This window comes from Callithrix jacchus, chromosome 2, assembly GCF_049354715.1.
Source record: "Callithrix jacchus isolate 240 chromosome 2, calJac240_pri, whole genome shotgun sequence".
Classification (NCBI taxonomy): Eukaryota; Metazoa; Chordata; class Mammalia; order Primates; family Cebidae; genus Callithrix; species Callithrix jacchus.
The window spans coordinates 93,597,670-93,621,822 of record NC_133503.1 but is presented as its reverse complement, the minus strand read 5'-3'; the positions used below and the strand labels follow the sequence as shown (position 1 = coordinate 93,621,822).

General features: G+C 36.9%; 1 protein-coding gene across 7 annotated transcripts in view; it reads left to right on the top strand.

Moving 5' to 3' along the window:
* COMMD10 (COMM domain containing 10) overlaps positions 1–24,153 on the top strand; it is a 210,767-nt gene that overhangs the window by 83,812 nt on the left and 102,802 nt on the right. Inside the window, exon 6 of one of the 7 annotated variants that reach the window (XM_008991648.5) lies at positions 8,243–19,288. The exons of the other annotated variants lie outside the window; for them this stretch is intronic. Within the exon in view, the coding sequence (XP_008989896.4) occupies positions 8,243–8,326 (84 nt within the window). The 3' untranslated portion in view covers positions 8,327–19,288. Of the gene's footprint in view, positions 1–8,242; positions 19,289–24,153 lie in introns of those variants that run through there. 7 annotated transcript variants of the gene reach the window in all.

The following is a 24,153-nucleotide window of genomic DNA, read 5'->3' as shown; positions in this document are numbered from 1 at the left end:
ATGAGTGTGGAGGACATGGAATTCTGTATTGCCTTACAGACCTTGGTAAAGACTTTGAAGGACTTTGAATTTTCCCCAAAAAGGATTTTGAGCAGAAAAGATACATGATCTGAATTATCGTCTACAAGGATCATTATAGCTACTGTACAGAAAACAGATTGCAAGGGAGCAATGATATAATGGATAGATAATCAATTTGTAGGATAACCATTCAGTCAAGAGATGGTAGTGGTTTACACCGGAATGATCATGATCATGATGGAGGTAGTGAAAGGGGAATTCCAGAATACTTTTAAGGTAAAGATGGTAGGATTTGTTTGTTAGATAGAAAGTGTGAGATAAAGTGAGTTATTAGAGGTAACTCCAAAGTTTACCTGGATAACTTGACAATAGCGGTTTTTACAGAAGTCTTCCTGACCGTTTTTGGTTTTTCTCTAGGTAGTAGCCACTCTTACTCAATTTTTAATCAGAGCTAACAATTGTCCTTTAAGTCTATTAATGTGTCCCATTTTAACTTCTCTGTAAAGAAACAGTCAACTTCTTAATGTTTAGTAGAGTTTGACACTCCTTTAAGTGATTTAAAAAGGTAGATTAACTTTTCTTTTAAATAATTGTATCTTATGGCAGATATAATATAGCTTGCTGACTAAGAAATGTGGAGAACCAGTTTGCTCGGTAACAGAGCTTTTTGTGGTCTCTCATAACTATTTCCTTTACTTCCTGAGGGTCTTTCTAAATGCCACATTCAGAGTGGAATTTTCTCACCACCTCATTTAAAACATTCCCCTATTTTATCTCTTTACCTTGTTTTATTTGCCTCAGTTGTATTTATTATATGATATATATATATGTTGTTTCTTATTTTTGTGTCTGTATTATCTCACTAAAATACAGATTTCATAAGGGCAGTGGCTTTAAAACAACTGCTTCTGTTCAGTGGGCTGTAATAGTAAGTTACCATGAATAAGTTGAACAAATATATGGTTTTAAGTAGATGTCCTTATATCACATAATGGGTGTTTCTTAAATGGCAGCCTGAAAAGAATAATGGGTATCCTTGTACATTGCTGGTGGGAATGAATATAAAATGGGATAGGCACTCTGGAAAACAATATGGCATTTCATAAAAAAGTTATACATAGAATTACCATATGACCCAGCATTGCTACTTCTGGATGTGTACTCAAAAGAATAGCAAGGACTCAGATATTTATACACCCATGTTTGTAGCAGCAGAATTCACAATAGCCAAAAGGTGGAGGCAAACCAGTTATGCATTGGCAGATGCATGGATAAACAAAATACGATGTATGCGTGCAATGTGATATTCTTCATTCTTAAAAAAGAATGAAATTCTGGCATATGCCGGAACATGGATGAAACTTGAAGACATTATGCTAAGTAAAATAAGCCAGTCACAAAAGGACAAATGTTGTATGATTTTATTTTATGAGTTACACAGAGTAGTCAAATTCATAGAGACAGAAAGTAGAATGGTAGTTGCTAGAGGCCAGGGAGAATAAGGAATAGAGTTATTGTTTAATGGAAAAACAGCTTCAGTTAAAGAAGATGAAAATGTTGAGATGGATAGTGGTGATGGTTGCACAACAATATGAATGTACCTGATGCCACAGAACTGTATACTTAAAAATGGTTAATTTGGTAAATTTTATGTATATTGTACCACAATTTAGAAAAAAAAAAAAAGTTCTGAGCTTGAATCTCATGTTGACCTTGTTGGCTTTCTGGACTTATTCACTGTTTGTTAGTTGGTTGGTTGGTTTGCTTGTTTATTTGCTTGCTTGTTTGTTTTTTTGAGACAGATTCTCTCTGTCTCCCAGGCTGGAGTGCAGTGGCACCATCTTGACTCACTGCAACCTCCATCTACAGGGTTCAAGTGATTCTCATGTCTCAGCCTCCCAAGTAGCTGGATTACAGGCATCTACTACCATGTCAAAATAATTTTTTCTATTTTTAGTAGAGACGGGGTTTCACTGTGTTGGCCACTCGACTGGACTCAGATTCCTGTACTCGAATTCCTGGCTTCAAGTGATCTGCCCACCTTGGCCTCCCAAAGTGTTGGGATTACAGGTGTGAGCCACCATGCCTGGCCTTTCTGCTCTAGGCTTTTACATAGAATCGAATCTGAAACATTTAATCTAACATCGACTGACATGCGGGTTTGCCACTATTATTCCAAGTTCTTTAATTTTGTACGTCTTCATTTTAAAGTCCTTAAGCTCATGTTGTTAATGGTATTTTCCTAATGTTTTACTTTATCATGTATATAAAATTCTTACTTTAAAGTCTTAAATTCCACTTTCTGATATTGAGGTTCTATAAGTAGTCTTAATGGGTGTACATATAATAGTTACCCAGTAAGTTACATGAATAAGTTGACATGGTGGTTTACACCTGTATTTCCAGCATTTTGGGAAACCAAGGCAGGAGGATCACTTGAGCCCAAGAATTGGAGACCAGCCTGGGAAACGTGGCAAATCCTGTTTCTACAAAAAAATACAAAAATTAGCCAAGTGTGATGTTGTGTGCCTGTAGTCCCAGCTACTCAGGAGGTTGAGGTGAGAGGACCACTTGAGCCCAGGAGATGGAGGCTACAGTGAGCCATGACCACGTTACTGCACTGCAGCCTGGGGGACAGAGTGAGACCCTGTCTTATTCTCCTATGAGACTCTTAATGGGTGGTTTACTTTCATTTTTTCATTACTTTTAAAAAAATTTCTTAGTTATTGGTTCTCATGTTTTTATTCTCACACCATAAATATTGTAAGTTGTTTATTTCTTATGATTGTCAATATCTCTCTGAATCTAATGAGACAAATCACAAAGTAATTTTAAACAAGGAAAGTTTAATATAAAGAATTATGAAGCTATGATATGTTAGTAACTATAAAAGTGTAAAGAGAACTATAACAAACATACTAGGCCTGAAGGAGGAGAATATTTAAGGAAGGAACAGCTTGGAAGAGGGTCCTTCCCCAAAGTCGGAGTTCAGACCTTGTTAGAGAAGGTATAGTCTGCTGGGGCCAGAGTTGGTCTGATGTTGCTAGGTAAGCAGGAAACAATCTTCTGGGGTCACAGTCAAGCTGAGGCTCCTGGATGGGCTTGCAAAGGTAGTTACAGTGCCATTGACTGGTGGCATATTCTAGAACATGAACTGTTGTGTTGGGAGAGCCTCAGAAAGATGATCAAGACAGGGATCCAATGGACAAAAGGATGGAAATGGGAAAATTGGAAGGGGTTGATGGTATTGGGTGGACCAGAAATAAGCTGGGACATTTTGAATGAGTTTTGAGAAAAGAAAGTGCAATATTTTTCTCTCTCTTCTAGTCTTCATGTATTTAAAATACATGTAAATGTAAATGTTTTTTCCATTAATATCTTTTCATCTTGATTGCTTTAACTGAAGCTTTTATTATCTCTATTCTAAGGGATGTATAATTCTCCTAATTTATCTTGCCTTCAGAATCCTCCTCTCCCAATCTAGTGTCATTTTTATAAAACAAAGTCTGATATGATACTTACTGCTTTAAAATGTCTTAGTGATCCCCCACTGCAGAATAATGTGACTTTGAAGGGTCATATCTCTGCCTATATTCTGTTAGTTTCTTTTCATCCCACTGTCCCATAGTCATCCTAGGAACCTTATTCAATTTTCCGAAGATTTTCAAGCATCATTTTCTTCTTTGCATATTTTGTCCTTCTCTTCTCCCTTAACTTTGCATCTGGAAATATCTATCAATCTTCTAAAACTTATATGCCACCTAGGGTTTCTTTGTTTGCCCAAACCTTCCTCACTGCTAACTGACCATTTTCACTTTGAACATGCTTTCATTTGTTTATGTATCTCTCATCCCGCTTTGTACTGAGTTTTGTTTTCTATTCATTTCTTTTGTCTTGGAATTTACACAGCACATAGTGGGTGCTTAATAAATGTTTGTTATCTGAACAAATAAACCTGCATTCTTGGCTTTGATATTCTTTTACTCAGATAAGATGAGCGTCTACCCTAACTTAAAAAGATAGGGATCAGAATGATACATACAAGAGAGTTATTTGGGCCCTGTGTTTTATGCCTGTAAAAGAAATAAAGCCTTATTTCTGTAATTTCTTCATTTTCCTAATGTTTAGATATTTCTGCATGATAGATAAAGCAAGTTAGAGATAAGGAAAGTAAGGTGAAAATGAGCCGACTGCTTAAATGAATGATGGAGTTGGAATAAAAACCACTTCATTTTGGATTGTCTTCCTTTGTCCTCACTACTATTACAAGATCACTTAGATAAATATTTATTTATTGAGCCCCTACTATGTAACAAACATTGTGTTAGACCTGTGCTTCTAAGTTTTTCCCACCTCTAGGATTCTCTGATTAATTAGTAAGATTTAAGTCTCAAACAAAACTTACTTCATAAAATTGTTCTAAAGTAGGTGATTGTGTTACATATTTGGCGTTACTATAAAATTACTATAAAATTAACACATATTAAAGTACAATAAAATCCCTGAAGGCACCAAAAATGTATCTTGGGTGTGCATATGTACATATATGTAAATATTTATAATTTTAATAATTTGTGCATAACTATAATAAGGGGGATGATGCCCCCTGTTTGAACTCCTGTCCCTGGAAACATTCATCATTCTAATTCCTAAGAAGCACTTAAAATTATAGTACAAGGAGATAATACCATCTCTGGCCAAGTTTACTTTCTGGCCTAGATGAGCCTTTTGCAGTCAGTTGACTCTGCTTTTCTGTAGCATTAAGGAAAGTTGGTTTATAAAAAGTTTTAGCATAAAGGTTAATGCCCTGATTTATTTTCAAAAGTGGTTAGCTATAGTTGATGCAGATAGCCACTAGAATGTTTTCATATAAACATCTTCCATTTTAAAATGTTAATAAAATATACCTTAATTATTCAGTTGCATTAGATACATGTTATTCAGTAATATACCTGAACCAGAGGCTTAGGGATTTCAGATGTTCAGTTTTTCAAGGAATACAAAATATACTCATTTGTTCAAGGAATACAAAATATGCATGTTTTAAAATGCAGTACATCATGCTTCTGGCCCAGTGTTTACCCATGTAATTTTGTGATTCCATAGCTAAAATAAAACAGCTGAAAGAGAACCCTTATGTTATCAAGCACTGTGTCATACCTTGCTGAGTTTGCAAAAATGTAAAACACACTATGTAACTTTTATCTTCAGGAAGTTTATATATAACCTAGTAAATAAGATTCAATACACATAAAACCTTTAATGTACAATTAAGTGATAAAGTATTAAGACTATAAGTGTTCTGGGAGTTAAATAATTTTAAAACAGATTTTAGAGATAATCTAATTAAATATCTCATTTTATTGATGAGGAAACAAAAGTTTGGACTAGCTGTTTAAATCAAAAGTCTGCCCAGAGTTACACTACTGGATAATGTCATAACCAGACTAAGAACCCAGGTTTCCTGACTTTGACCTGGTACTCTTTCCATTTGTAAATACCCATAAGTCTGTGTGGAATGGGCTTGATTTGAGGCATATAGAAGAAATGAGACGTTACTGGTAGGTGGTGGTGAGAAGAGCTGTTCCATAATGGAAGGAACAAAAGAAAGCTTAGAAGATCTGGCACAGAGCATAGGGAGTGGCCTAATAAGAGTAGAAGGTACACAGTAGGAATTAATTTCAGTTAGTAACCTGGGCCTGGATTGAAGAGGTCCTTGCAAATCAGGTAGTTTTTTATGGAGTAGGCACCTCAATGCTTTTGTAGATTTCTTGAGCAGAATGACTTGATAAAAATTATATTGGTTTTATCAACTTTGAAAGTCAGTATGATGGTAACCATGAAGGATTGAAGTAATATTGAGGGAGGAAAATAGTATTAATGACTAGTGAAAGAAGTTTTATCGATCTCACATGGTTTCTGTAAGACCAATAGATGTATTCATTACTATAATAACACGTAGAAAAAGGACAGACATTTCTATGTGGTCCTTAGTTCTCTCTTTTTTTAATCCAGCATGTCAGTCCTTTTATATTTGCCCCCAATTATGTATTTACATTTTCTTTATTTTTCTTAACTATGTATCTGACCTTTATTTTCTTTTTTCTGAAGGTTTTGATTAAAATGAGCTTTACAATATGTTGAATTGATTTGGTCTTCTTTTTCTTATGATCCTCTTATTCAGTGACTATTTTCTTCAAATATTTGTTTCCATGACTTTTGTTACTTTTATAGACATATTTTTAGTAGGTGCAATTTCCTCTCTACCCAGCCTTTCTGGGTTGATAATATTGGTTTACATTGACTCCTAGGGTACAATCTCATCAATTATGTAGGTGTAGAGTTAAGATATAATGACCACCAAGCCGAAAAAAGCAACATCAACTTTTACTGCAGTAGCAGTGGAGTTGTTATTTACCAAAAGAAAGCAGATTCAGCAGAGATCTGTTGGAATGCCCATGTTATGCCCTATTAATCTAAAACAGTTACATGATAATTCTCTAAGGTTGAGCTGTTTTTAATAATATGTATGAAAAAACATTTTATGGGCTTTTAGCCAGAAGAGTTTATATATAAAGATACATTGTTAAATTCTTGAATCTTGGAGGCAATGTGATATAATCGACATTGGGGCTCTGAAATCAGCTTTGAATTCTGACTTGTTAACTTATTAACTTTGTGACTGTGGGCAAGTTACTTGACCTCTCTGGGCCTTAACTTTTTGCAGTTGAGAATAATATAACTTCCTGACAAGAATTTTAAAAGAATAGAAGGCAGTTATACAAAATGTCTGATAAAAGTTTTGGCACATACAGGTTTCTTCCCAAAGATGAAAAAGTCCTACTGCTAAGTATAGAAAGGGAGATACAAGTAAAGTTTCTTCATTATTTGTTAGAGTTTTGTGCCCATAGCTCCTTACATTGTCTTAACTTATGTGATCTACAGTGATCTAAACTAGGATGTGTAGTCTTAAGAAAGCATAGAATTTTTACTTTTTTGTTCGGCTTGAACAAAAATGGTCAGTTGTGCTCTGAGGTCCTAGGTGTCTTCTAGATATAAGCAAGTGGGAAGGACAAGGACAAGAGGCATTTAACAAAACCTCAGGTCCTACTTCTAGCAGAGCAGCTGTACTTTTCTGTTTTACCATTTGTATTTCGTGTAAGATACTGATTAAACAAAGGGGTCTGTGTATTACAAAAAGGCTTGAAAAACCAAAAGCAGGGTCAAGCATTCTATTTCTTGGTTTACCTTTTTCTCGGATTCCACCCTGCTTTTTCTCCTTGGTATTTTAAAATTTGTGGGAATGGGTGGAGTTAGGATGGGGTAGGGAGGAATTGCATTCTGTCTTATTGCATGGATTTCTCAGAGAACACAACATAACAAAAGGACAATGGTCCTATGCAAAGAGGGCATTCCTGGTGGAAAAATTCCTTGACCTCCTTAGCTCTCGTGTTGAGCTCTACCCACAAAGAACCATGTTTGGAGCCTTCATTACAGATTTTCCAACTGTGAAATAACAAATCCAGACATCTTGCCTCTGATTACTTCCTCCTATCTGACTACATTAAGATCTCTTTATTAGACCCTTACTATTTGCATTATCTTATCTATCATAGACTCCAATCACTTTACTCTCATTTCAGTGTCTGCAAAATCTTTTCCCGTTAGTCATCTTTATATCAACCGACAAGTATTATGACCCTGGATAAATCTTACCTGACTTTACTGCCATCAAGCACTTTTGGAGAAAATAACACATTGGGTTAATGATTACCTATAATTTCCTGAGGTGTGGGTTCCACCCTTTTTAATCATCTGAGGAATTTTTCTTTCCTCCACCTTCTTCTCCCTGTAGGCTTTTCACTGTCAACATTTAAACATGTACAAATAAATCCAAGAATCAAATGAAAGTAACAAATTAATCAACTTGTTGTTTCAGCTGCAACTCCCTTTCTCACCCCACCATCAAATTTTTTAAACGAATTGTTTATTTTCATGGTCTTTAGCCCATTTCAGGATAGCTTCTGCTCCCATAATCCAAACTGCTTTTGTAAATTTGTTTCACTTCCCTACTTAGTACTTAACAGCTTTCTCATTACCTTCTGATAGTCTCATATCCCTGACGTTATATTTACACAATTCTATCTCTCCTTTCTAACTATAAACACTTTTTTAAATTTCATGAATATAGTTAATAATCTTCTTCTCTGGGTTTTTGCAGGTTCCATCCTTTAACTGGCAAACACTCTCTGCTTTCCTCAACTCCTCCCACCTAACTGATCAGTTATCAGATGTCATCTTCTAAAGGAGGTTTACCTTGACCTGAACTGGCTGAGTTCTCCTGGTTTATTTATACCTTCTCTTCACAGCCTTCGTCACATTTGTAATAATTTGTTTATCATTCTCTCTATGCCTTTTAATGTTGTCTTCTAGAGAGTAGGGATCCCACTGGTTATAAGACTGGTTACTTGAAGGAAGTTCAAAAAATATTTGTCAAAGAAATGACTGAATAAATTAACAACTTTAGTCTTTCCCAGTTCAGTGCATCAATTGTGTCCTTGGCCTTATTAGAGTTTCTTTTCCTTAGCAGCATAATGAATTTTAAGTGAAGAAAAACTATTAGTTATTCCACTAGAGTTATTAAGCACTGTAGCCAGTAGTGGATCATAGTTGCACAGCATATATACTTTCCTTTATTGTCCTCTGCTTTTTGCTATACAAATAGTAAAAATATGTAATAAGGCCTTCCACAAAATTCAACAGCCCTTTATGCTAAAAACTCTCAGTAAACTAGGTATCGACAGAATATATCTCAAAATACTAAAAGCAATTTACGAAAAATCCACAGCCAATATCATACTGAATGGGCAAAAACTAGAAGCATTCCCTTTGAAATCTGTCGCTAGACAAGGACACCACTTGTCGCCCTCTCTCACCACTCATATTCAATATAGTATTAAAAGTTGTAGTTAGAGTAATCAGGCAAGAAAAAGAAATAAAGGGTATTCAATTAGGAAAGGAGGAAGTCAAATTGTCTCTATTTGCACATCATGTGATTGTATATTTAGAAGACCCCATTGTCTCAGCTCAAAATCTCCCTAAACTGATAAGCAACTTCAGCAAAGTCTCAGGGTACAAAATCAATGTGCAGAAATCAAAACCATTCCGGTGCACCAATAACAGACTTAAAGAGAGACAAATCAAGAATGAACTGCCATTCACAATTGCTACAAAGAGAATAAAATACCTAGGAATACAACTAACAAAGTATGTAAAGGACCTCTTCAAGGAGAACTACAAACCACTGCTCAAGGAAATAAGAGAGGACACAATCAGATGGAAAAACATTCCATGCTCATGCTTAGGAAGAATCAATATTGTGAAAATGGCCATACTGCCCAAAGTAATTTATAGATATAATGCTGTCCCCATCAAGCTACCTATGACCCTCTTCACAGAACTGGAAAAAACCACCTTAAACTTAACATGGAACCAAAAGAGAGCCCGCATAGCCAAGGTAATTCTAAGCAAAAAGAACAAAGCTGGAGGCATCACACTACCTGACTTCAAACTATACTACAAGGCTACAGTAATCAAAACAGCATGGTACTGGTACCAAAACAGAGATATAGACAAGTGGAACAGAACAAAGGCCTCAGAGGCAATGCCACTCATCTACAACCATCTGATATTTGACAAACCTGACAAAAACAAGCAATGGGGAAAGGATTCCCTGTTTAATAAATGGTGTTGTGAAAACTGGCTAGTCATGTACAGAAAGCAGAAACTGGACCCCTTTCTGACATCTTACACCAAAATTAATTCCAGATGGATTAAAGACTTAAACATAAGACCTACCACCATAAAAACCCTAGAAGAAAACCTAGGCAAAACCATTCAGGACATAGGCATCGGCAAGGACTTCATTACTAAAACACCAAAAGTAATGGCAACAAAAGCCAAAATAGACAAATGGGATCTAATTAAACTCCAGAGTTTCTGTACAGCAAAAGAAACAATCATTAGAGTGAACTGGCAACCAACAGAATGGGAAAAATATTTGCAATCTACCCATCTGACAAAGAGCTAATATCCAGAATCTACAAAGAACTGAAAGAGATTTACAAGAAAAAAACAAACAAACCCATTCAAAAGTGGCCGATGCACATAAACAGACACTTTTCAAAAGAAGACGTATATGAGGCCAACAAACATATGAAAAAATGCTCATCATCACTGGTCATTAGAGAAATGCAAATCAAAACCACATTGAGATACAAACTCACGCCAGTCAGAATGGCGAACATTAAAAACTCTGGAGACAACAGATGCTGGAGAGGATGTGGAGAAATAGGAACACTTTTACACTGTTGGTGGGAGTGTAAATTAGTTCAACCATTGTGGAAGACAGTGTGGCGATTCCTCAAGGATCTAGACATAGAAATTCCATTTGACCTAGCAATCCCATTACTGGGTGTATACCCAAAGGATTATAAATTCTATTATAAAGACACATGCACACAAATGTTTGTTGTGCCACTGTTTACAATAGCAAAGACCTGGAACTAACTCAAATGCCCATCAATGATAGACTGGACGAGGAAAATGTGGCACATATATACCATGGAATACTATGCAGCCATAAAAAACGATGAGTTTGTGTCCTTTGTAGGGACATGGCTGAATCTGGAAACATCATTCTCAGCAAACTGACACAAGAACAGAAAAACAAACTCTGCATGTTCTCATCATAGGTAGGTGTTGAACAGTGAGAATACGGACACAAGAAGGGGAGCATCACACCCTGGGGTCTGTTGCAGGGGCTAGGGGAGGGACAGCAGGAAGTGAGGAGGTTGGGGAGGAATAATATGGGGAGATTTCTCCAGATATAGGTGACAGGGATATGGAGGTAGTAAACCATATTGCTGTGTATGTACCTATGCAATAGTCCTGTATGTTTTGCACATGTACCCCAGAATCTAAAGTGCAATAAAATATATGTGTGTAAAAAATTTTTTAATTTCAAATATTAGGAAGCTGAGTATTTTGTTTCTTACAGCACTTTTAATCAAATTACATTATTTATTGAGTATGACTTCATGTATATCCTAAAGTTAAAAAAAAATAGACAAATGAGTCAAGTTTCTAAAAAGCAAAACAAAAGCTTTGAAAACAGTATAGGAAAATGTGTTCAAAAGAGACCCCAGAATTTCTGTTTTCTTCCTGAATATATTAGACCCATTTCAGCTCCTAATGCTGTGGAATAAATGAAATGTTATGAAACTTAAAATTAGGAACTATCTGAAAGCTACATGTTTAGCTAAAATATGTGATAAATCAATGAACATACAAAGGAACAGATAGCAGTGGTAGTGTGTTTTGTAAATTTTTTTCATGTGCAAAATAGTAATCACATATGAATTTAAATATAATTGTATGCATATGTTTAGAAATTTCTACTGTATTTGATGGATTAGTAAATAGTATTAGAATTTCTTTTTCTAAAGATATTTTAGTGATTAAAAGTAACTTTTATATTAATTGCACAGCTTCTTTATTCATGTAAAAAAATATGCAGCAACCTATCTATATATAGCTGTACAAAGAATTATTTAGACTACTGCTACAAAGTAGATTAAATTATTTCTAAATTACTTCATGTATTAACACTTATGTATATTTATAAGCTATTCTAATTTAAATATCGAACAAAAAATTGGAAATGAATATAGTTTGTGTTTAACTGAGTTGAGAAAGCATAGTATAGTAATTAGATTCTTCTTTTAAAAAAACCAAACATTTTTATAAATAAAATTGCTGGATTCCAAGTTTTTATACTTTAATTCAAACAACTTTGTGTTGTAAACCGTGTTTTTTAAAATATTTTCTTTACATCTTATACTTTATTTTATTGAACTTACAGCCATATGTCTTGGGTGGAATTCCAAAGCGAGTAATAAGGGACTTTACCCTATAATAACAGAAATAGTTTAGTGTAATATAGGAACCAAGTGACAGTTTTTCTTTTTCAAGTATATAGATTCAGATCTGGGCAGAAATCTTTAGGGGTGACCTAAAGCATAATTATGTCAGTTTACAACAGAAGATTTACTCTATTAGGTTTCCAGTAGCTATAATGGAAACTAACCTAGATAAACATTGGTACCTACTTTGTAGTAAGTGACTGATTTTATTTGACCAATTAGTACTCATGGTGGAGAGCGAAACAACTTGTCCATGACCTGTTGTGATAAACTCCTAAGGAACAAGCTGTGATTACCTGTTAGGTTTATTGTTTTTGCCTTGTTAAGCCCACTTGACTTAAAGTATGTTCTACAGGCAGAATACACTGGGTGTGGTGGGGATGGAAGTTTTTTGCTATAATTAGAGCCAAAAAGGTTGATTTAGAGTAATCCATTTTTGCCTCTATTCCACCAACAATTGTGTGATATTAGAAATATCTTTCTTGTGTTTCTTTTTTTAATGAAACACTTCACAAATTTGTGCGGGGGCCATGCTAATCTTCCCTGTGTCTTCAGGGAAGTTGGTTCAGGAAGTCTTTGGTTCCATATGAAGTTCCAATTTTAGTATATAGGCTACTGAAGCATGTGGTCAATCCCTCCCTCCTTCCTTCCCTCCCTCCTCCTTTCCTTTCCTTCCTTGCTTCCTCCCTCCCTCCCTCCCTCCCTCTACTCACCTCCCTCCCTCCCTCCCTTCCTTCCTCCTTCCTTCCTTCCTTCCTTCCTTCCTTCCTTCCTTCCTTCCTTCCTTCCCTCCTTCCCTCCTTCCCTCCTTCCCTCCTTCCCTCCTTCCCTCCTTCCCTCCTTCCCTCCTTCCCTCCTTCCCTCCTTCCCTCCTTCCCTCCTTCCCTCCTTCCCTCCTTCCTTCCTTCCTTCCTTCCTTCCTTCCTTCCTTCCTTCCTTCCTTCCTTCCTTCCCTTTTTTTGGAGACAAGGTCTGGTTCTGTCATCCAGGCTGGAGTGCAGTGGCATGGTCTTGGTTCAACTACCAGGTTTAAGCAATCCTCCCACCTCAGCCTTCCAAGTAGAGGAGGCTACAGGTGCACACCATCATACTAGACTGATTTTTGTATTTTTTGTAGAGGGGGTTTCTCCATGTTGCCCAGTCTAGTCTTGAACTAGTAAGCTCAAGCAATTCACCTACCTTGTCCTCCCAAAGTTCTGGGATTACAGGCATGAGCTACTGCACCTGGCCCATGTGTTTCTTATTAATAAAGATTGTGCTATAAGTCACATAATACCATTGTGAAAACAATATTTGCTACCTAATTCCTTAAACAGTGTTTTACAAGAATAGAAAAATTATTGATGGCTCATTGTATGTAAGGGTTTATTCTGAGTGCCTTAGGTTCTACCTCCCTCTGTGGATGCCAAAGTGGGGCAGATAGTTCCTCTCATAACTCTTGTGACAGCAAGAGTTTGGGGCATATGACCTCCTGTGACAGAGTTTCCATCAACCAGTTGGAAATCTCTGTATGAGACTTCACATCTAGGAAAAGTGATGCAAAGTAGTAGGTATAATTTAGAATTTAGTCTTCTTGTGGCTAGAGCAGCATCTGTTGTCTCGTACCAGTGGATATACTGGTACCAGCAGTGGTGGTAGTACCACATTCTCAGCAGAGGCTTCCTAGGCTTTCTTTTCAGCATCATTTTGGTTGCAGTTCTGGCTTCATAACCTTCTTTAGTGCCATCTTATTTCCAAGTCTGTTTCTATAGCTTCATCATTTTTTGTGCCATCAAATCCTTTCCTGCTTAACAAGAAATCACTTCTATTTTTTGTGACCAAGAACTTGGACTAGTACAGTTCTCTTAGAAAAATTGGTCTTAATCTCTAACTGTTTGAAAATATCTTATTACTTTTTTATAGCCACAGCTGCCAAAACCCTTAATTTCAGTTAACACTTCAAAAGGAATTTAAGAGAGGGGAAATAAAAGTTTTCATTATTTAAGTCATAGCATCAGAGGAAAACAGTAATGAAAATCTAATGAATAGTACTATTTTCAAGAAATTATTTATGTATTTTAGCAAAATGAAAACTTTAAAGCATACTTTTAGTTGTTACTGTTTACTAATATTATCTTTATTATGAAAGGAAATAATTTGTACTGGGCATGTACTCCTGATCTTCTGAAAAAAATACCTTGATTTTTCTTTTGTGAATCTATCCCTTTCCTGCTCTTAGAGTAAGGCTACCTCCACCAACTCAGAGATGATGTGTGTGACCTATCCCTAAGCAGTCAGCACACTACTCCTTCAGCAAAGTGATTGTTTGAAATTGTATGAGCATATATCAGGATACCTCCACTGGAAGATAGCTGTAACAGATTCAAGCACCACAGCCTCACACATCACATGGAGCTGAGAAGAAGCCCAGAATATCAGAAAATAGGACTGAGAGGATAGAGGGAGAGAAACTGAGTCCTGATGGTATATTTTGAGGCCAAAATATATACCTAGTCGAAAGTGTTATGAAACTTATAATTAGGAACTGTTTGAAAGCTAAATATGCAGCTAAAATATTTGATTAATATGTGGAAGAACAGATAGCAGTGACAGTATATTCATTTTGTAGAATTTTATTTATATACAAAATAATTGTGCATTTAAGTACAACTAAATGGTACACATATGTACAGAAATTGCTACTGTATTTTATAGTTTGATAAATATATAGCGATTTGTAAGCCTATTTCTAATCCTGTAGTTTCAGCCCCATGACCCATTATACTGCCTTTTTGCTTACACCGGTTTGGATTAGGTTTTCTGTCATTAGCAACTGAGAGTTCTTTGGAATATAAATGCTAAATCACCTTAAGTTGGGATTGTAAGGGATTGCTACCATGTTTTGAGGAACAACTCTTATTTATGTCTTAGTTACATATAACTTTTGTACCTGAAATATTATTAATATAGAAAGCAACTAATAACTTTAAGGAGAAATACTAATCCAGAAAGATAAGAATGAAAAGTCAAACCTTAAGTTCTATAAAACTTTGATAGCTATATGTTTACTTTCAGAATGATTTAAATTGATAGAGTATAAGTTGGGAAACAAACACTTTTAAGTGAATATTTAAGTCATGTAAAATAGGTATTTTTAAAAGTCAAATTAAACATATCAAATTTGCTGGAACTGTGTATTTTATTTGTGATAAACACTTTTCTACATTTTACACCTGTTGCCTTATATAATTTTATGCCTTATATAACATTATAGCGTTGTGATTTTCTGTCAAACATCATGAATGAAAATATGAGTGTATAGATGAGAGAATCATGCTACTTTCAGATTTTGGTATATATTCTAAGTAGGAAAATATATTTATCAATACTTTCTTTAACTTTGCCAACACCATTTGTATATGCTTCTATTTAGCATTCACTAGTCATTCCTGATCTGAAATTGGAATTTTCTTCATTTTCCCTCTTGCTTGTACCATGTCTGTGAGTGTTGAAATGGACATAGAACTTCCAAAAGCACTGCCTAGAAAATATGACATCAAGAGTTTTCTAAATGAAGGCTCTTTTGAGATCTGGCACCAGAGACCTAACGCAGATTAACTTTATCAAAATGGGAAATTGATTGACTCAAATAGCTGTGATGAAATAAGAAGTGAATCCCTAGCCTCAGCCATGACAGAATCCAGAGGTTCTAGCACCACACAGTTTGGTCTCTGCATCCTTCAGTTTCGTTTTCCTCTGTGTTGGCTTTATTCTCTGAACAGGGTCTCTCCATGGACTGCCTATGTGCACATGTGTATCATTCTTATAGTTCCAGATTTCAAATAAGTATGAGTGACTGTTGTTTTTCCCAATGGTATAATTTGCAGGGGGGAAAATGTAGTGGCCCCACTTGGTTCTCATGACTACTTGAGTTTGTGGCAGGAAGGCCACATGATTAATAAATCTCTCAGAATCACATTGAATGGTGTAGTGGTATTTCTGAAAAAGAAAAGATGCAGTCAGACAGGTATAGATGTCTTCTTAAGTAGGGCTGATCTTGTTTCCATTGCAAGCTGTTCTCCTTACTTTTGTTTCACTACCTAATATACCATAATTGAATTCAGTTGAGTTTATCTTGCCTTCTTTTTAGATGATGAAAACACTACTTCTGGCAAGATTATTTATATCTAGTGTAAATGAGATCAGAATGGTTTCTCCTATTATGTAGCTGGGATCGCTTTTATTGAAGGGTTGGGAATTTTGGCTGTGAGAAGGAAAGTTGGTATTTTGAAGCCTGGCAGTGTAGCAAAGTGGTAGGCAGCATGGACTTTGGAAGTTATGGGGACCTAAGTGTGAGTCCTGGGACTCTATGACTTCTGATCTATGTGACCTTAGCCAAGTCACTTAGTGTTTTTTAAAGCCCATTTTTTAACCTATAAAATGAAAACAATAATAAAATGAAAAAACTACTCTATCTCATAGAGTAGTTATGGAAATTAAAGGAAGCCAACTAGGTAAAGTATTTATTATAATCCTTAACACATGATGGGTGTTCTATAAGTGGTGGCTGGTATTATTACTGCTGGTACTAATAACAGTAATAATAAACGCTGCCCTTTTGCTATGCCTGTTCCTGATGGTCCCCCAACTACCTAGAATTAAGTTCTGTTGTTCAACTGAGAACACATTAAATAAAGATGTAAAATTTTATAAACTAGTCTGGAAATCTTACTACTGCTTATAACATTAGTTCTGTGGGGAAATTGGTTTGAGTTTTTTTCAACCTAAAGAAAATATATTTTTGTAATGTAATGCATTCTTCAATGAGATTTGCCTATGTGTGTGTTTGTTAAAAATTATATATAGTTCTTCTTGTGAGGGACAGGCAGTCAAGTAAGTGAGGGTCAGAATCTGTTTAATAATAAACAGAACCAAAGTAGATTCTATCAAAATAAAGTATATTTGCAGGGGCTGCTGACTGCTATACAAAGTTGCATAACGATCATGTGGCTTGCTTGGGGGGTCTGCTTAACTTGGATTAATTAAGCTACAAATGAAATTTCAAGCCTTTTCATTTAGTTTTTGCATTCAGATACTTAGCACTTCACTTTAAAAGTCCTGTTATAATTTGTGACCCTTTAGAGTGGTAGGCTGATTGAGTCAATATTAAGAAATGTTATAATATGCAATGAATTCCCCCAAATTTGAGACTATTCATTATGAAAACTGATCTCAATGAAAGCTATACAGACATGCCAAGATAAAAGTACATAGCCACATAGATGGTGGGAAAGTCAGTCTATTGTCCTTGTTCCTATTAGTAATATACAATACAGATAAACATTTTAAAAGCTATTCATATTCAGAGAATTTAGAATAATTGTATTGATACATATTTGAAAAAATTATTTACTACCTGTAAACGTTATCAATGAGAATAAGTTCATGGATAAATAATCATGACATTATTTAGACTTACAGAGCTATAATATTACTTTTAGTATTAAAAAACTTGCTCTTGTGAGATCATGGCAGATGGGAGGCAGGACTAGATTGCAGCTCCAGACAGAGCAGCCTGTGGAGGCTCGTATTGTTAATTTTAACTCCACATTGACTGCAAGAACAAACCAGCAATGGAGGACCCACAGATCATCTAAAGGAAGCGAACTGTTACTGCAGGACCCAGGAAACACCCCAAATACTGTGAGTTCCCCAACTGTGGAATTAGGAAAGGCAGACACTCCTCTCCCAAACACACACCCTCACTAGAGAAACTGAAGGTCTGTTTGTGGGAAGGTTTCTGACTTTACCTGGAGCTGAGTAAATTTAGAGAGCCAAGTGAAATACAGGGGTAGAGGACGCAGCAGAAAGGCCCCTGGAGCTCACTGAGTCCAAAGCAGGTTGTTCCTGCCTGGCACCAAAGGGATCCATCTGGAGGGCAGACAGAGGAGCAGGGTATAAAACTCCACAGGGAGAAGCAAATCTCTAGCTGAACTTTGTAACAGTTTGAATGGAGTGAGAATCCTCCTGACCAGAACTCAGGGAGGGCATAAATATGGTGTGCAGACTCAATAGGAGGGGGAAGAACCAACTCCTTTTCTTTTGCAGCTGGAAGGTGGGTAGCCTGGGGCAAGTTTTCAAGCCCATCTCGCCCATTACCTGGAAACAGACTTGGGGATATTGGTGGGGGCATGATGGGAGTGAGACTGGACCTTCAGTTTGTGTAAGAGCTGGCTGAGGCCTGTGACCGCTGGCTTTTCCCCCACTTCCCTGATAACTGCATGAATCAGCAGAGGCAATCATAATCCTCCTAGGTACACAACTCTAGTGACCTGAGAATTTCACCCTCATCCCCAACAGCAACCTCAGCAAGACCCACCAAAGGAGAGTCTGAGCTCAGACACATCTAACCCTACCCCCACCAGATGGTCCTTCCCTTCCCACCCTGGTAGCAGAAGACAAAGGGCATATAATCTTGGGAGTTCTAGGGCCCTGCCTACCACTGGTCCCTTTCTATACTGCTATAGCTGATGCTCTCTGAAAAGTGCCACCTGAAATAGAGCATTAAAGCACCAAAGCTAAGAACCCTCACAGAGTTTACTGCACACCTCCCCCCGACCACCTCCTGGAACAGGTAATGGTATCCACAGAAGAGAGACCTATAGACAGTTCACATCACAGGACTCTGTGCAGATAACCCCCAGTACCAGCCCAGAGCCGAGTAGACTCACTGGGTGACTAGACCCAGAAGAGTGGCAGTAAACACTGCAGTTTGGCTTACAGGAAATTACATCCATAAGAAAATGGGGAGAGTATCAAGGTAACACCCTGTGGGACAAAAGAATCTGAACAATAGCCTTTAGCCCTAGACTTTCCTTCTGACAGAGCCTACCTAAATGAGAAGGAATCAGAAAACCAACTCTGGTGATATGACAAAACAAGGCTCTTTAACACCCCCCCAAAAAATCACACTAGTTCACCAGCAATGGATCCAAACCAAGAAGAAAGCCCTGATTTACCTGAAAAAGAATTTAGGAGGTGAGTTACTAAGCTAATCAGGGAGGCACCAGAGAAAGGAAAAGCCCAATGCAAGGAAATCCAAAACAATACAGGAAGTGAAGGGAGAAATGTTCAAAGAAATAGATACCTTAAAGAAAAACAATCAAAAATTCAGGAAACTTTGGACAAACTTAGAAATGTGAAATGCTCTGGAAAGTCTCAGCAATAGAATTGAACAAGTATAAGAAAGAAATTCAGAGCTCAAAAATAAGGTCTTCAACTTAACCCAATCCAACAAAGAAAAAGGAATAAGAAAATGTGAACAAAGCCTCCAAGAAGTCTGGGATTATGTTAAATTACCAAACCTAAGAATAATCACTGTTCCTGAGGTAGAATAGAATTCTAAAAGCTTGGAAAACATATTTGGGGGAATAATCCATGAAAACTTCTTCTCCGGCCTTGCTGGAAACCTAGACATTCAACTATAAGAAGCACAAAGAACACCTGGGAAATTCTCACAAAAAGATCATGGCACTTTATCCATCAGGTCATCCAAAGTTAAGATGAAAGAAAGAATCTTAAGAGTTGTGAGACAGAAGCACAAGGTGACTCATAAAGGAAAACCTATCGAATTAACAGCAGATTTCTCAGCAGAAGCCCTACAAGCTAGAGGGGATTGGGACCCTATCTTCAGCCTCCTCAGAAAAACAATTGTCATCCAAGAATTTTGTATCCAGCAAAACTAAGCATCATATATGAGGGAAAAATACAGTCTTTTTTGGAAAAATGAATGCTGAGAGGATTCGCCATTACCAAGCCACCACTACAAGAACTGCTGAAAGGAGCTCTAAATCTGGAAACAAATCTGGAAACACATCAAAACAGAACCTCTTTGAAGCATAAATAACACAGGACCTATAAAACCAAAATGCAAAAACAAAAACAAAAGTATATAAGCAACAAAGAGCACAATGAATGCAATGGTACCTCACATTTTAGTACTGACATTGAATGTTAATGGCCTTTTAATGTTCCACTTAAAAGAAACAGAACCACAGAATGGATAAGATCTCACCAACCGACTGCCTTCAAGAGACTCACCTAACATATGAGAACTCATATAAAGTAAAGGGTTGGAAAAAGGCATTTCATGCAAATGGTCACGAAAGGAAGCAAGCAGGTTAAGCTATTCTTATATCAGACAAACTTTAAAGCAACAGCAGTTAAAAGAAACAAAGAAGGACATTATATAATGGTAAAAGGCTTTATCCAACAGGAAAATATCACAATCCTAACCATGTATGCACCTAACACTGGAGCTCCCAAATTTATAAAACAATTACTAATAGCCCTAAGAAATGAGATAGACAGCAACACAGTAGTAGTGGTGGACTTCAGTACTCCACTGACAGCACTAGACAGGTCATCAAGACAGAAAGTCAACAAAGAAACAATGGATTTAAACTATACCTTGGAACAAATGGACTTAACAGATACATATGGAACATTTTATCCAACAACCACAGAGTATGCATTCTATTCAACAGCACATGGAACTTTCTCCAAGATAGACCATATGATAGACCATAAAACAAGCCTCAACAAATTTAAGAAAATATTGAAAATTCTATCAAGCACTCTCTCAGACTACAGTGGAATAAAACTGGAAATCAGCTCCAAAAGGAAGCTTCAGAACCATGCCAGTAAATGGAAAGTAAATAGCCTGCTCCTAAATGAGCACTGGGTCAAAAATGAAATCAAGATGGCAATTAAAAAATTCTTTGAACTGAATGACAATAATGACACTGTCAGGTCTCCATATGCAAGCCTGGAGCCTGAAAGTCTGAAGTCCTGCTTGCCTCCACTGATTGTCTCCCACCCCCCACCTATGTTTGCCATTGTCCCTAATCGCCCAGCAAAGTGTCCCTTCACAAGCCTCTCACCCCACCCTGCCATCTTAACTGTTATTATGATAATGTGACTACCCCTCACCCTACCCCACCATTTTAACTACTCTTATCCCACCCACCATTGTAACTAAACTTATGGTAATGTATACTCCTTGCCCCTACCCCAACCACTGTAACTGATCTTGCTCTGTAACTTTCCATTGCCAACCCCAAACCTATAAAACCAACTCCTATCCCACTGCCCTTTGCTAATGCCCTTTTTGGCCTTAGCCTACCTGCACCCAGGTGAATAAACAGCCATGTTGCTCACACAAAGCCTGTTTGGGATGGTGTCTTCATTCAATGCATGCGTTTTTGATAGATACAATGTATGAAGACCTCTGGGATACAGCAATGGCAGTACTAAAAGGAAAGCTCATAGCCCTAAACCCCTAAATCAAGAAGATTGAAAGAGCACAAACCAACACTCTAAGGTTACACCTCAAGGAACTGGAGAAACAAGAACAAATCAAACTCAAACCCAGCAGAAGAAAGGAAACAACCAGGGTTAGAATAGAACTAAATGAAATTGAAACAAACGCAATGCAAAAGATAAATGAAACAAAAAGCTGTTTCTTTGAAAAGATAAATAAAATTGATAGATCATTTGCAGGATTAACCAAGAAAAGAAGAGAGAAAATCCAAATAACCTCACTAAGAAACAAAACAGGAGATATTACAGCTAACACCACTGAAATACAAAGATCATTCAAGGCTACTGTGAACATCTTTACGCACATAAACTAGAAAACCAAGAAGAGATGGATAAATTCTTGTAATGATACAACTTTCTTAGCTGCTTAAATCAGCAAGAATTGGATACCCTGAACAGACCAATAAGAAACAATGGGATTGAAATGGTAATTTTAAAAATTACCACAAGAAAAGTCTAAGGCCAGATGGATTCACAACAGAATTCTACCAGATATTCAAAGAATTGATACTAATCTTTTTGATACTATTCCACAAGATAGAGAAATAAGTAGCCCTTCCTAATTAATTCCATGAAATAGCATCACCCTAATACCAAAACCAGGAAAGGACATGACCAAAAAAGAAAACTACAGACCGATATCCTTGATGAACATAAATGCTAAAATCTTTAACAAAATACTAGCTGAGAGAGATCCAAGATGGCTGATCACCAGCAGCTCAGGATTGTAGCTCCCAGTGAAAGCACAGAGAACGAGAGGATGCCACACTTTCAGACGAATTTTTGTTGCTCATGGACCAGGAGATTCCCAGCGGAGGAGCCCCATGGGTCGCCAGCATGATTCTTGTGGCCGGCATGGCAGTTCTTGGTGCAGAGTAAACAGGACTGGGTCCCCTTTTGGTCGATGTGTGGCGCTTTGGGAAGGCAGAGTCACCTACTCAGCTGATTGAAAATGGGACTCAAGAAGGAAGCCAGACCGGAGATTCCCAGGCAGAAAAGCACCATGAATCTTAATGCTGCCGTTTCAGCCAGTGCAGTGGGTTGCTCACATTCCAGCACTGGGAATCAACAGGTTGGACATCCACTCAGAGAACTAATTTGAAAGCCAGTAATTACAAAGATGACAGGTGGATAAATTTACAATGACGAGAAGAAACCAGTGTAAAAAGGCTGAGAATACCCAAAATCAGAATGCCTCTCCCTCTACAGGGGATCACAGTTCCTCATCAACAAGGGAACAAGGCCTGATGGAGAATGAGTGCATTCCATTAACAGAATTAGGCTTCAAAAGGTGGATAATAAGAAACTTCTCTGAGTTAAAAGAACATGTTCTAGCCCAACGTAAAGAAACTAAGAACCTCGATAAAAGGTTTGATGAAATCCTAACAAGAATAGACAATTTAGAGAGGAATATAAGTGAATTAATGAAATCGAATAATACAAGAACTCTGTGAAGTATGCACAGGTTTTAACAGTCGAATTGATCAAGCAGAAGAAAGGATATCAGAGGTCGAAGACCAACTTAATGAAATGAAACGAGAAGACAAGTTTAGAGAAGAAAGAGTAAAAAGGAATGAGCAAAGTCTCCAAGAAATATGGGACTATGTGAAAAGACCTAATTTACATTTGATAGGTGTACCTGAATGTCATGAAGAGAATGAATCCAAGCTGGAAAATATTCTTCAGGATATTATTCAGGAAAACTTTCCCAACCTAGTAAGGCAGGACAATACTCAACTCCAGGTAATACAGAGAACACCACAAAGATATTCCTCAAGTAGAGCAACTCCAAGACACATAATCGTTAGATTCACCAGGGTTGAAATAAAGGAGAAAATTCTAAGGGCAGCTAGAGAGAAAGGTCAGGTTACCTATAAAGGGAAGCCTGTCAGACTCACAGCAGATCTCTCAGCAGAAACCCTACAAACTAGAAGAGGTCAATATTCAATATCCTCAAGGAAAAGAATTTTCAACCCAGAATCTCATATCCAGGCAAACTAAGCTTCATAAATAAAGGAAAAATAAAATTTTTCACAAACAAGCAAGCACTCAGAGATTTCATCACCATCAGGCCTGCTTTGCAAGAGCTTCTGAAAGAAGCACTATACACAGAAAGGAACAACCAGTATCAGTCATCCCAAAAACTAACCAAAAGGTAAAGAGTATCTCCATATTGAAGAATCTATATCAACTAATGGGCAAAATAGCCAGCTAGCATTAAACAACAATATTAAACTCACAAATATCAATATTAATCCTAAATTTAAATGGATTAAATGCCCCAATCAAAAACACAGGGAAATTGAATAAAAAGTCAAAACCCATCGGTAAGCTGTATCCAGATCCATCTCATAAGCAAGGACATACAAAGACTCAAAACAAAGGGTTGGTGGAAGACTTACCAATCAAATGGAGAGCAAAACAAAAACAAAAACAGGAGTTGTAACTTTCATCTTTGACAAAATAGACTTTAATAGTAACAAAGACTAAAAGAAACAAAGAAGGACATTACATAATGGTAAAAGGATCAATGCAACAACAGGAGTCAATGATCATAAATATATATGCACCCAATATAGGAACACCCAGATACATAAGACAAGTTCTTAATGACTTATAAAGAGACTTGGACTCCTGCACAATAATAGCGGGAGACTGACACCATATTGTTAATATTCGACAGATCAACGAGATAGAAAATTAACAGGGACATCTATGATTTGAACTCAGACCTGAAACGAGTAAACTCAGTGAATATTTATAGAATTCTTCACCCCAGGTCCACACA